Source organism: Mirounga angustirostris, unplaced genomic scaffold (assembly GCF_029215605.1).
Source record: "Mirounga angustirostris isolate CCGP_5_RB_7025 unplaced genomic scaffold, mMirAng1.0.hap1 SCAF_16, whole genome shotgun sequence".
Taxonomy (NCBI): Eukaryota; Metazoa; Chordata; class Mammalia; order Carnivora; family Phocidae; genus Mirounga; species Mirounga angustirostris.
Genome location: NW_026991724.1, coordinates 27,444,530 through 27,457,208, shown reverse-complemented (window position 1 = coordinate 27,457,208; position 12,679 = coordinate 27,444,530). Strand labels below are relative to the sequence as shown.

The 12,679-nt window shown below is 55.5% G+C and overlaps 3 protein-coding genes across 3 annotated transcripts; all 3 read left to right on the top strand.

Moving 5' to 3' along the window:
* Positions 1–539: 539 nt before the first annotated feature.
* Positions 540–1,507, top strand: LOC123855445 (metallothionein-2). Its single transcript, XM_045891090.3, has 3 exons — positions 540–695; positions 995–1,060; positions 1,239–1,507. The coding sequence occupies exons 1-3, from the start codon at positions 668–670 to the stop codon at positions 1,328–1,330; spliced, it is 186 nt and encodes a 61-aa protein (XP_045747046.1). The 5' UTR covers positions 540–667; the 3' UTR covers positions 1,331–1,507.
* Positions 1,508–5,332: 3,825 nt separating this feature from the next.
* On the top strand, positions 5,333–7,051 carry LOC135362840 (metallothionein-1). Its single transcript, XM_064581163.1, has 4 exons — positions 5,333–5,439; positions 5,470–5,498; positions 6,055–6,120; positions 6,801–7,051. Exons 2-4 carry the CDS (start codon positions 5,471–5,473, stop codon positions 6,890–6,892), a joined length of 186 nt encoding a protein of 61 aa, XP_064437233.1. The 5' UTR covers positions 5,333–5,439; position 5,470; the 3' UTR covers positions 6,893–7,051.
* Positions 7,052–10,013: 2,962 nt separating this feature from the next.
* Positions 10,014–11,683, top strand: LOC135362839 (metallothionein-1). The gene is made up of 3 exons (XM_064581162.1): positions 10,014–10,165; positions 10,709–10,774; positions 11,448–11,683. The coding sequence occupies exons 1-3, from the start codon at positions 10,138–10,140 to the stop codon at positions 11,537–11,539; spliced, it is 186 nt and encodes a 61-aa protein (XP_064437232.1). The 5' UTR covers positions 10,014–10,137; the 3' UTR covers positions 11,540–11,683.
* The last annotated feature ends 996 nt before the right edge of the window (positions 11,684–12,679 follow it).

The window sequence follows — 12,679 nt, the reverse complement described above, 5'->3', positions numbered from 1 at the left end:
TAAGCGTCTGCCTTTGGCTCAGGTCCTGATCCCGGGGTCCTGGGATCGAGCCCCGCATCGGGCTCCCTGCTCAGCGGGGAGCCTGCCCCTCTCCCTCCTCATGCTCTCTCTCTCTCTGTATCCCTGTGTCTCAAATGAATAAATAAAAATTTAGGGAAAAAAAATTATTAAGCCTTGACAGGTACAAAGAGGTTTTTGTAATCTGTCCGCACTTCCAACCGATTTTTCTGTCCAAGACCCGTTCCCCACCCTCTCCCAGCTTATTCCCCCCCGCCCCCATCCCCGTCCCAGTCCCCGTTCCGAGACAAACGAGTTCAAGCACAGACCAGGAGGGCAGGGGCCGTGGGCACACAGCCCGGCCACCAGGCACGCGGCGTCCGCGCTCTGCACGCGGCCCTCCCTCGTGCGGGGTGGCCCGGGGCTCACGGAGGCGGCTTCTGGGAACCCGGGCTGGCGGCCGTGTGCACAGCGCCGTGCGCCGCGCGGCCGCGGGTGAGGCGGCGCGGGACGTGTGCAGGCGGCGGCCGGCGGGGCGGGCTTTTGCACTCATCCCGGCTCCTTCCCGCTATAAAGGCGGCCCGGCCCGCCGCGCTGCGCCACGCCTCCCCGAAGTGCCAGCTCGTTCTCGGACCGCTGTCGCCGGACTCCACCACCGCTTCTTCTCGCTATGGATCCCAACTGCTCCTGCACCCCCGGTAAGGAGATCCGGGCCGGGGCCGCGCGTCCGTTCAGAGCTAGAGAAGCGATCTCTGATGCCCCTTCTCTTCCTGGCCACTTAGTTTCGGGGCTGCTAACTGCTGTTTCCCAAAGCTTTTTGGTGCACCTCTCTCTAGGTTCATCGAGGCACCCACCCCAGCCCACCCCCCGCTTCTGCCGATAAGGGGTCGGACTTCATAGCTGGGCCCCGGTTCCCAGGGGTTGGTTGTGGGAACCCGCACGCATTCCCGCGTTCGGGTCCAGGGACAGTTGTCACCGCTTGCCTTGCTCCTTGCAGGTGGCTCCTGCACGTGCGCCGGCTCCTGCAAATGCAAAGAGTGCAGATGCACCTCCTGCAAGAAGAGTGAGTGAAATCTTTGCTCCTACACCCCCTACCCACCCCTACCCTCTATACCCCGAGGGGAATCCTTCAGCTGGGGGAGGGAACGTGCTGCCTCCACAGCGCTCCCTGTCCCGGACCACCCGAATCCTTAATCCTGTGTGCCCAGCGCTCATCGCTGCCCTCCCCTTCCCTGCCCCAGGCTGCTGCTCCTGCTGTCCCGCGGGCTGTGCCAAGTGCGCCCAGGGCTGCATCTGCAAAGGCGCATCGGACAAGTGCAGCTGCTGTGCCTGATGCGGGGGAGCCTGCGCCCGATGTAAATACGGCCACGTGTACACACCTGCAGTTTTGTTTTTTGTTTTTTGGTGCTTTTTGTTTTGGGTACAACTCTGACCCGTTTGCTACATTCCTTGTTTCTTTTTTGTTTTTCCTATAAAATGCGTGAATTATAATAAAAGTTGTCGACTTTTATTCTCGCTCTGTTTTTCTTTGCGTGCCTACCGGGGCTAGGGTGGGGAATTCGACGGGAATTGCAGAAACCTGTTTTCTGGACACAAATGTTAATTCTCTAGAAACTGAGTGCCTTAAGGCAAGCCGGGTGACTTCACAGAGCTTCACCTTCTGTAAAATGGAAGGGCATTATGCCAGAGGATATAAAGGCCTGGGGGCCCTCTGTTCTAGTGCCAATTTTACTTTTTAAATAATGTCTATTCCCAGTGTGGGGCCTGAACTCATGACCCAGAGGTCAAGAGTCACATGCTCTACAGACTGAGCCAGGCAGGTGCCCTGTCAATCCAGACTTTTCTTATGCTCTGTGGTTTCTCTGCCCAACCTCAGTTCCTCATGGATTCCAGGCTTGAAAATGACTACAGGAGGTAGTCACCTTCGAATCCTGCCTGGGGCTTCTAAAAAAAATACCTGTGGTAAAGGCGTGATTTTTACTTTGTATCCATCCCAAACTAAACCTTGGTAAAAAATATATATTAATTTCATGAAAATGCCATAAAAGAACAATATAAAGCCCATGTTTTTAGATTGAGCATACATAATTTCAATGAATATATGAAGAACAAGTAGAATTAGAGATTTTAATAAAGCGCTGCACATATATATGTTCACTGAAGGTGTCCACTGAGCACTAGAGAGAGAATTCACAAATGCCCCAGTGTCATGGACCACACACCTTGAGGAGCACTGTCCTGGATATCCCTCCCCACAGGGCACTTGGCCTGCTCCCTGCCATTGCGCCACTGACGGGACACTCTGTACCCCCGAGAGCTCCCTGGTGTGACTTGGCTCTGAATCTTTGGAAGTTCCTCCCTTGGTCAGGCTGGAATCTGTCCCTCCAGAATCCAGTTGTCCTTGGCAACTTGAAACCAACACAGGGACTAGGGAATTGGAGGGAAGTGTCCAGCCATATCCCAGCAAGAGGGAGGGTACCTGAGAACTGGTTTCAGATGGAATACTTCACGGCGGCCCGTGCACGGTGATGGCCGATTCTGTGCTTTGGAGGGTGTGGTGGTGTTTATTAGGCAGGAGTGAGGCCCTGAGTGACTTGTAATTAATGCCAACGGTTAGTCCCCCTGGCTATTTGTGGAGGGAAATGCTACTTGATGTTGGATCAAAGGGAAAAGGGAGTCACGTGGTCCGGAGTCAGGACCCGGCCTGCCGGCAGGTGCCTGGTGTAAAAAGGGGATTTCAGAAGGCAGTGTGTGTCCAGGGCGTGGGCTTTGGTGTCAGGCAGTCTGGGTTCACATCCAACTTTGCAACAAGTAGCTTGGACAAGCTGCTCATCCTCACTGAGCTTCCATTTCTTCCTGTGTAGAAAAGAGATTCTATCTCTATATGGGGATTAAATGACTGTCCTGGCTCCTGGCCAGGGTTTAATAAACAGTGGTCATTATGTCCGACATTGGTGGAGACAGAATACTATTGGATCCCAATAAGCTCTTGGGGATAGGGTCATTAGTTAGAAAGCATTACTCTGGGTTGGAGGTTAAGGATGGGGTTGGAAATCTGCTGACATGATGCTAGGGGGAGGGTGGGTACCTCCTGCACGATGTCTCCAGGGACAAGATGCAGCCACAGCGTTTGGACAGACACAAAAATCCTTACCATCCTTCACGTCATTTGGTCCGCAGGAATCAGTGAGAGAGTGAACATGCAGGGGCTGGAGCAATTGTGCTGTCTTCAGAGAGGTTAAGCAACCCGCCCGAGGTCACACAGCTCCTAGTCAGGGGTCTGAACCTATAAAGCTGGCCTCATGCCCTGTCCATAGCTGGCTGATGATGATGTCACTAGGTGCTAAATATTGCTTCTCACTATTCAAAGGTGGAAGAGCCTTTGGAGATGGACCAATTGTGCCCCCGCTTGAGAGATAGGAAACGGAAGCCCAGAGAGGTCACAGAGCTATGCAGAGGATCTAACTGCCAACTCAGTGCTCTTCCCACGCTGCCTCTGTGCCAGGCATTCAGTGTCCTCACCTTTCACGTGAAGTCGTGGAGCGGGATGGTGGGTGAGGCCATGATGCTGCAGTCAGCCCACGTGCGTGCAAATCCCACCCGTGTCGCTTACAGCTGTGTGACATAAGCCTCCCTGGCTTAGCTTCCTCTGCTCTAAAAAGGGTAAAAAAGGTATCTGTCTCAAAGAACTGAGTGAATTAATACGTGTGAAGAACTTAGAACAGTGTCAGACACGTGATGAGTGGTCTATTAATATTAGCTATTACTTTATTATTATTATACATAGCATAAGGCGTATTTGTTTATCTCCAGACAAATAAGCCAGGCCTGGGGTGCTAGCTATTACTTTATTATTATTATGTGTAGCATAAGGGGTATTTATTTCCCTCCAGACAAATAAGCCCAGGCTGGGGTGCCCAGTTATGTTTCCTGTGTGGTCTTTATCAACCACATAAGAACATGACCTATAGGCCAGAGAGCATCATTCAATCTCCGCCACACAATTGTGATCCCCATTACAGGTATAAAGCCACAAGGAAGATGTTCTGTGCCTTATATCAGATACCAAAAGACACCCACCAATTGTTTTACCACCTACACCATATTTTAACATTATACTTTGAAATGATTCATATTTTCTTTATATGAAAAGTAAACTTTTTATCCTTACTGAAAATGAGAATCAGTCTTATTCTAGACATAGAAAATAGCCACAAAAGCATATCCAGTGTATAAGAATTTATAAATATATATCCTGGACTTATGGATCACTTTTTTTGTTACTCATGGTTGATGTGGCCACCTACTCTTCTTGGAAAGGTTTCATGCAGTGGAGAAGTGTAGACATTCCCAGGCCAAAGTCAGGCTTATCATGGACCTTCTCTTTCCCTTAGAAAGTTGACGGGATTCATCAGAGTTTTACTTCCTAGCTGTGGGACCTTGGCCAAGTAACTTAGACTTCTGTGTTGTAGTTATCCACTAAGAAAAAGTGCTCAAAAGTAATAGTAATTCCCTTTTGGGGTCTTTGTGAGGGTACACAAATCAAAAGTGAATATAATATGGCCTGGCACATACTAAATGCTACTTAATTCTCAGCATGTTGACACGGAAATAACTACTTTTCTTTGTTATTTAGAGCCAGGTCTCCCTAGCATCTTTGAGGGGAGATACCCATCTCACCCTCTGGAAACCGCTGGGAGTGGGGTGCCCCGGCAGGCTGGGGGGAGCACTAGTTTTAATGCAAAGAAGGCCCGCACAATCGCGCGCATATAACCGTTCGGGCATGCAGAATGTTAAGACGCAGAGGTCTGTGTCCGCCACACGGTGTACATCATAAAAGGGCCTGAAAGCCCAGCCCCTATGTGGGGACCCGGAGAAGACAGGCCAAAGGAGGCAAAGGGCACATCCACCGCCCGTGCTCTGCACACTACTCTCTCAGGTCTCTCTGCACACCCACCCTCCACCCGGCCCCCCTCCCCAGGCCCAGGTCGTGAGGGAGAGGCCGAGGCTGCACACGGGCTCCAGGAAAGGGCGACCCCGGGGACACGTGCACGGGGCCCGGGGTGGGGAAGGCGGCGAGGACGCAGGCACTGGGTTCTCGGAACACCCGGGAACAGGGGCGGCTGCCGACCTCGGGGAGCCGACAGGGGCCGGGCAGGGAGGCTGGGACTCGGCGCGGTGCGCAGCGGGCGCGGTCGCCCTCGGGGACTCGTGCGCCCGGCCCGGCCAGGTGCACACAGCTCGGCCAAGGCCGCCGCGCGCCGCGCGCTCTCGGCGGGGCGGGTGCAAGGGCGGGGCGGGGCCTTTGCGCCCGGGCCGCCCGGTCCGCCTATAAAGTGAGCCCGCGGCGCTGGGGCTCCACCACGCCTCCAGCCGGCAGCCGTGTCTCTCCGTGTCGCCTGCTTTGGACCTCCGTCCTCGACTCGACTCGACTCGACTCGACTCGACTCGACTCGACTCGACTCGACTCGAAATGGACCCCAACTGCTCTTGCTCCACCGGTAAGGAACCCCCTGCTCTGAGCCTTAGGGGGGCACGCTTCCCAGGCCCGGAGCGCGTGTCCTCGGGGTTAGAGGGGCGGGGGTTTGGAGCTGGAGCTGGAGCTGGAGGAGACTCCCGGAGTCAGCACGTGCTGTGCGTTGTCCCTGGCCAAGCTCCGGAGAGCATTTCCGTGCCTCGAGTTCAGAGTTGAGGGTACTGCGGTCACGTCGAGGTCCCCTGTTGGTCGGGGACTGCTGGCCTGGGACTTGATGGCAGGTGGGGACATTGTATCCTCGGGGTTCAAGAGCTAGGGCCCTGGCCCCCAACCCGGCCTGCTTGGGCTGAGCCTGGAGCCTGGAGCCTGGGACCCTCCTTGTGCAGTCAAATCTGGAAGGGACCTACCTTTCCTAGCATCAGAAGAAAGTGGGGCTTCCCTTAATGATCTGCCCTGGGTGAGAAAAGGGCTCCCAGAGCTGGGCAGTGACAGGAGACTGGAGATTGGGGCAGCTTGTTGGCCGACTGCTGTGGCTCCCACATCACTCTCCTGCTCCTTGCTCCTCCTTCTCTCCCTTGCAGGTGGCTCCTGCACGTGCGCCGGCTCCTGCAAATGCAAGGAGTGCAAATGCACCTCCTGCAAGAAGAGTGAGTGTGGTGGGGTGTTCCGTGGGGATCTGGGGACCGGACTGGGTGGGCGGGGGGGGGGGGGGAGCCCAGAGCTCGGCAGGCGGGAGCAGGCCCGTGACCCAGCCTCTCTGCATCCCCTGCCCTGAGCCCCTGCCTCAGAATTGGAGCCGAAAGAGCATGTAGGTGATCTGAGTTCCAGCCTCATCCTAGAATAGGAAGACTGAGGCCCAGATCTAGGTCTCCTGCCTCCTGATGCAGCCTTCTGAACCCTCCAGTGTCCTGAACACCTGATGTACATGAGCTTGGTGACCGTGTGTGGTTTCTCTGACCTGCTGTAGCCCTTTCCTGTGGGGACAGCCCAGAGCTTCCGTCCCCCCCCCCCCCCGGGAGCTGCTAGGCAGGGGGCACCCCCTCTCTGATCTTGAGGACTTTCTATCAAGATGTATGGTTCTGGGGGGGGGGGGCCCTACATTGTCCCTGGACGCCCTGTCACTGTGTCGCCAGGCATTCTGCCCTGGGCTGGAATCAGATGGGGGGCAGGACAGCCTTCTCCCAGTGGGTAGGACTCAGTTGTCGAGAGACAGCCTGCCATCAAGCCAGGGTCCGCCGAGGCTGGGGGCAAGGCCTGGGCTGGCCTGCTCTTAGGAAGGGGGGTCCCTGGCCATGTCTGTTCTGACCCTGTGGCCTTCCTGCCCCAGGCTGCTGCTCCTGCTGTCCCGCGGGCTGTGCCAAGTGCGCCCAGGGCTGCATCTGCAAAGGCGCATCGGACAAGTGCAGCTGCTGTGCCTGATGCGGGGGAGCCTGCGCCCGATGTAAATACGGCCACGTGTACACACCTGCAGTTTTGTTTTTTGTTTTGGTGCTTTTTGTTTTGGGTACAACTCTGACCCGTTTGCTACATTCCTGTCTCTATGAAGTACATGAGTTATAATAAAAACTGTTGAATTTATGCTGGCTGTTTTCCTTTGCGTGCTTTAGAAATAAGGACTCCAAACCCATCGTGGCTGGGGTGGGCATTGGACCTGGTACAGAGACCTGGGTTCTGGACTCAAGGATTGGCCCCTAATAAACTGCCTTATGCAAGTCCGGTGACCTCTCCATCAGTTTTCTTGGCTGAAGATGAATGTATCAGGATGACGTAAGGGTATGGGGCCGACACAGTTGCCCTCTCTTCTCCTTGGAAGTGTTGATCTAGAACTTCTCAACTTCTATTTTACTCTCAGGATTCCCTGCCAAACTTAGGTCCTCAGCAATGTTAGGCTTCAGAAATACTCAAGACGAGAGGCACCTGGCCGGCTCAGTCGGAGTGTGCAACTCTTGATCTCCAGGTTCTAAGTTCAAGTCCCACGCTGGGTGTAGAGATTACTTAAAATCTTAAAAAGTACTTGGGATGAAATCCAATTCCACACTTTTAAGACTTCTATACAGGGCTTGCTTCTAAAACACTTGAGGGACCAATTTTTATTCTCTAACACAGATTTAAACTTTAGCGAAATAAATTGCTAAGAAAAAATTTAACAGGCATAATATGCAAAACCCAGTTTTTTTTGAGAGGGAACACAAGCAGGGGGAGTGGGAGAGGGAGAAGCAAGCTTCCCGCCAAGCAGGGAGCCTGATGCGGGGCTCGATCCCAGGACCCCGGGATCATGATCCGAGCCGAAGGCAGACACCCAATGACTGAGCCACCCAGGTGCCCCAAACCCCAGGTTTGATTCAACAAATTTCAATAAGTATATGAGGAACAAAATTTAAAAATTGCAAAGTACGCATTTATTCATTGAGGGTGTGCATTGAGCACTAGAAACAATTCACAAGCTGTGTGGACCACCTTGAGTAGCACTGTCCTCAACATCCCCATAGGGGATCCATCGGGTTTGGCTGGTGCTCAGCCATTTCCCAGCAAGAAGGAGGGTACCTGAGAACTGGTTCCAGCTGAAATACTTCACGGCTGCCTGTGCACGGTGATGGCCGATTCTGCGCCTTGGAGGGCGTGGTGGTGTTTATTAGGCAGGAGTGAGGCCCTGAGTGACTTGTAATTAATGCCAACGGTTAGTCCCCCTGGCTATTTGTGGAGGGAAATGCTACTTGATGTCGGATCAAAGGGAAAAGGGAGTCATGTGGTCCGGAGTCAGGACCTGGCTTGCCGGCAGGTGCCTGGTGTAAAAAGGGGATTTCAGAAGGCAGTGTGTGTCCAGGGCGTGGGCTTTGGTGTGTTCACAGCCGACTTTTCCACTTCCTGGCCATCTGACCTAGGCAAGTTGTTGGTACTTGCCGAGCCTCCATTTCTTCATGTGTAAAAAGGAGATTACTTTGCAATGTGGGAAATTAAATGAAATAGTGGCCTGGCTTCTAACTAGGGCTTAATAAACAGTGGCCATTATGGTAACTATTCTATTCACACTGAGATTTGAGGAGAGAGACTACTAGTTCCCAGCAAGCTCCAGGGAAAGGCCCGGAAGCATTACTCTGGGTTGGAGGCGAGAGATGGGATTGGAAGTTTGCTGACCCGGGACAGGGGGGAGTGTGGATGACCAGCAATAAGCCCCTCAGGACAGGAGGCTGCCACAGCATTTGGATAGACACAAGAGTCTTTCCCATCCTTTAAGTCATTTGATCTGTACAGGAACCATGAGAGAGTGAACATGCAGGGGCTGAAGTGATTGTGCCAATTTCCAGAGAGGTTAAGCAAAGTCAAATAGCTCCTTGCACTGTGTGTACTTTGGGAAACTGGCTCATAACTAATGTACCCCCTTTAGGATTGCTGTTGGGGTTCAAAGAACCGAGTGATAAGCGACACTCAGAACAGACTACATGCTATGTAGTTCTCAGGAATACTGAAAGGGACAGAACCACTTATCTTGCTTTGTTATTTGATGCCAGGTTGGCCTATCATCTAAAAAGATCCCTTGGCGGGGAGGGGGGTGGGTAGCATCCATGCCTTGGGAACCTCCACCCTGAGTGGGGTGAATGGGCAGGGCTGAGGAGAGTCCCTAGAAAGTTTAGGCAAAGGAGCACCAGGACAAACGTGCCCACACATCCCTTCTGCCTTGGTGGGGAGAAGGAAAGGAAGGGAACCCCAAGCCTGAGCTCACCGCGTTGTTGTCTGAGCTGCAGCGGAGGGCCCAAAATAGGGACCTAGACAGGCAATGCCTGGCGGGGAGCGGAGGAGGACGAAGAGGAGGTCACTAAATGCTATGTAATTCTTGGAATATTGAAAGGGAAATAACCACTTTCTTATTTTGTTATTTAAAGCCAGGTCTCCCTGTCCCCTAAAAGGGTTCCTCCTTTCTGGGTATCTTACCCTTTGGGAACCTCCTGGAGTGGGGAGCACTAGTTTTAATGCAAAGAAGGCCCGCACAATCGCGCGCATATAACCGTTCGGGCATGCAGAATGTTAAGACGCAGAGGTCTGTGTCCGCCACACGGTGTACATCATAAAAGGGCCTGAAAGCCCAGCCCCTATGTGGGGACCCGGAGAAGACAGGCCAAAGGAGGCAAAGGGCACATCCACCGCCCGTGCTCTGCACACTACTCTCTCAGGTCTCTCTGCACACCCACCCTCCACCCGGCCCCCCTCCCCAGGCCCAGGTCGTGAGGGAAAGGCCGGGGCTGCACACGGGCTCCAGGAAAGGGCGACCCCGGGGACACGTGCACGGGGCCCGGGGTGGTGAAGGCGGCGAGGACGCAGGCACTGGGTTCTCGGAACACCCGGGAACAGGGGCGGCTGCCGACCTCGGGGAGCCGACAGGGGCCGGGCAGGGAGGCTGGGACTCGGCGCGGTGCGCAGCGGGCGCAGTTGCCCTCGGGGACTCGTGCGCCCGGCCCGGCCGGGTGCACACAGCTCGGCCAAGGCCGCCGCGCGCCGCGCGCTCTCGGCGGGGCGGGTGCAAGGGCGGGGGCGGGGCCTTTGCGCCCGGGTCGCCCGCTCCGCCTATAAAGTGAGCCCGCGGCGCTGGGGCTCCACCACGCCTCCAGCCGGCAGCCGTGTCTCTCCGTGCCGCCTGCTTTGGACCTCCGTCCTCGACTCGACTCGAAATGGACCCCAACTGCTCTTGCTCCACCGGTAAGGAACCCCCTGCTCTGAGCCTTAGGGGGGCACGCTTCCCAGGCCCGGAGCGCGTGTCCTCGGGGTTAGAGGGACGGGGGTTTGGAGCTGGAGCTGGAGGAGACTCCCGGAGTCAGCACGTGCTGTGCGTTGTCCCTGGCCAAGCTCCGGAGAGCATTTCCGTGCCTCGAGTTCAGAGTTGAGGGTACGGCGGTCACGTCGAGGTCCCCTGTTGGTCGGGGGCTGCTGGCCTGGGACTTGATGGCAGGTGGGGACATTGTATCCTCGGGGTTCAAGAGCTAGGGCCCTGGCCCCCAACCCGGCCTGCTTGGGCTGAGCCTGGAGCCTGGGACCCTCCTTGTGCAGTCAAATCTGGAAGGGACCTACCTTTCCTAGCATCAGAAGAAAGTGGGGCTTCCCTTAATGACCTGCCCTGGGTGAGAAAAGGGCTCCCAGGGCTGGGCAGTGACAGGAGGCTGGAGATTGGGGCAGCTTGTTGGCCCACTGCTGTGGCTCCCACATCACTCTCCTGCTCCCTGCTCCTCCTTCTCTCCCTTGCAGGTGGCTCCTGCACGTGCGCCGGTTCCTGCAAATGCAAAGAGTGCAAATGCACCTCCTGCAAGAAGAGTGAGTGTGGTGGGGTGTTCCGTGGGGATCTGGGGACCGGACTGGGTGGGCGTGGGGGGGGAGCCCAGAGCTCGGCAGGCGGGAGCAGGCCCGTGACCCAGCCTCTCTGCATCCCCTGCCCTGAGCCCCTGCCTCAGAATTGGAGCCGAAAGAGCATGTAGGTGATCTGAGTTCCAGCCTCATCCTAGAATAGGAAGACTGAGGCCCAGATCTAGGTTTCCTGCCTCCTGATGCAGCCTTCTGAACCCTCCAGTGTCCTGAACACCTGATGTACATGAGCTTGGTGACCGTGTGTGTTTTCTCTGACCTGCTGTAGCCCTTTCCTGTGGGGACAGCCCAGAGCTTCCGTCCCCCCCCCCCCCGGGAGCTGCTAGGCAGGGGGCACCCCCTCTCTGATCTTGAGGACTTTCTATCAAGATGTATGGTTCTGGGGGGGGGGGGCCTACATTGTCCCTGGACGCCCTGTCACTGTGTCGCCAGGCATTCTGCCCTGGGCTGGAATCCGATGGGGGCAGGGCAGCCTTCTCCCAGTGGGTAGGACTCAGTTGTCGAGAGACAGCCTGCCATCAAGCCAGGGTCCGCCGAGGCTGGGGGCAAGGCCTGGGCTGGCCTGCTCTTAGGAAGGGGGGTCCCTGGCCATGTCTGCTCTGACCCTGTGGCCTTCCTGCCCCAGGCTGCTGCTCCTGCTGTCCCGCGGGCTGTGCCAAGTGCGCCCAGGGCTGCATCTGCAAAGGCGCATCGGACAAGTGCAGCTGCTGTGCCTGATGCGGGGGAGCCTGCGCCCGATGTAAATACGGCCACGTGTACACAACCTGCAGTTTTTTACTTGTCACGCTCCCCGGACCCAGTTGCTACATTCCCGTTTCTATGAAATCTTTGAATGACAATAAATTTATCTAGACACTTCTGGCTCCAAGTGTCAGGTGGTGTGTTTGGAGGATGGGACTTGGTTCTAATTGGGCTGCAGGGGAAAGTGGTTTGGCGGAGGTTAGGGGTGGGGTGGCCATGGGAAGTGGGGGCAGGGCAAGGTTCCTGGGGTCTGGCCTGGTCCACCTCCTTGAGCTCTTGGTTTTTGACTCTTCTTGGCTTAGCTGTGACAGGGTTTCCTCCGCCACCTAGAGAGTCCCCGCCCTTCGTGTGTATGTGTCCACTGCCTGTATTCACTCAATAGCCACCTACAGAGTGAATGCCTATGTAGGCACTGGGTTCTCGGTGTTGGGGTAACATGGCGCCTCCAGACTGCTAAGGAGAGCTCATTACTGAATGGAAAAATCACAGTGGCTCCGACAGAATGCTGTTGGGTGAGCCCAAGTGAGGAGACCTCGCACGGAGAGCTGCATCCCTGTCAGAGGGGACAACTGGAACAATGACCCTGATGGGGGTCAAGGGTGGGCCAGTGTGTAAGGGGATGTTCTAAGGTCACTTTGGAGAGAAGAGAACAGAGACTGTGTGTCTCATTCATCTGCCTGACTTGCAACCTGGTTGCTCTCTAAATCACTTGGAGAGGTCGAGAGTGCCACATCACGGTCCCATTTCCCCCTTCCTAGCCCCCATTCCGATTTCTTAGGTGTAAGATGGGCCAGGGAGCCTGGGTTTTAATAAGTACCTAAGGTTGCCACCCACTGAGGCGGTCACATGGAGCATTTAGTGCAATGAAATGAGCCTCTGCCGGGATTCCCATCCCGGTTGGAATTTGAAGCCAATCCCCCCAACATATGACCTGCCTGAACTGGGGGCCTAGGGAGCCTGGAGGTACCTGGTTCCTTTCAGATGACGGGGGCCGGGGGGGAGAGGGGGGGCAGGCCTCGCCCTGCAGGATGTGGGAAGTGTCTTTGTAGAGACCAAATCGGACTGAAAGGGTGGCCAGCCCCCTGGGGGCTCCTACTATGCAAACCTCACCCCAGT

Coding starts and splice junctions, on each gene's coding strand:
- LOC135362839 (XM_064581162.1), top strand. CDS start 10,138: ATGGACCCCAACTGCTCTTGCTCCACCG. Junction 10,166..10,708: donor CAACTGCTCTTGCTCCACCG/GTAAGGAACCCC, acceptor TCTCCCTTGCAG/GTGGCTCCTGCACGTGCGCC. Junction 10,775..11,447: donor ATGCACCTCCTGCAAGAAGA/GTGAGTGTGGTG, acceptor TTCCTGCCCCAG/GCTGCTGCTCCTGCTGTCCC.
- LOC135362840 (XM_064581163.1), top strand. CDS start 5,471: ATGGACCCCAACTGCTCTTGCTCCACCG. Junction 5,499..6,054: donor CAACTGCTCTTGCTCCACCG/GTAAGGAACCCC, acceptor TCTCCCTTGCAG/GTGGCTCCTGCACGTGCGCC. Junction 6,121..6,800: donor ATGCACCTCCTGCAAGAAGA/GTGAGTGTGGTG, acceptor TTCCTGCCCCAG/GCTGCTGCTCCTGCTGTCCC.
- LOC123855445 (XM_045891090.3), top strand. CDS start 668: ATGGATCCCAACTGCTCCTGCACCCCCG. Junction 696..994: donor CAACTGCTCCTGCACCCCCG/GTAAGGAGATCC, acceptor TGCTCCTTGCAG/GTGGCTCCTGCACGTGCGCC. Junction 1,061..1,238: donor ATGCACCTCCTGCAAGAAGA/GTGAGTGAAATC, acceptor TCCCTGCCCCAG/GCTGCTGCTCCTGCTGTCCC.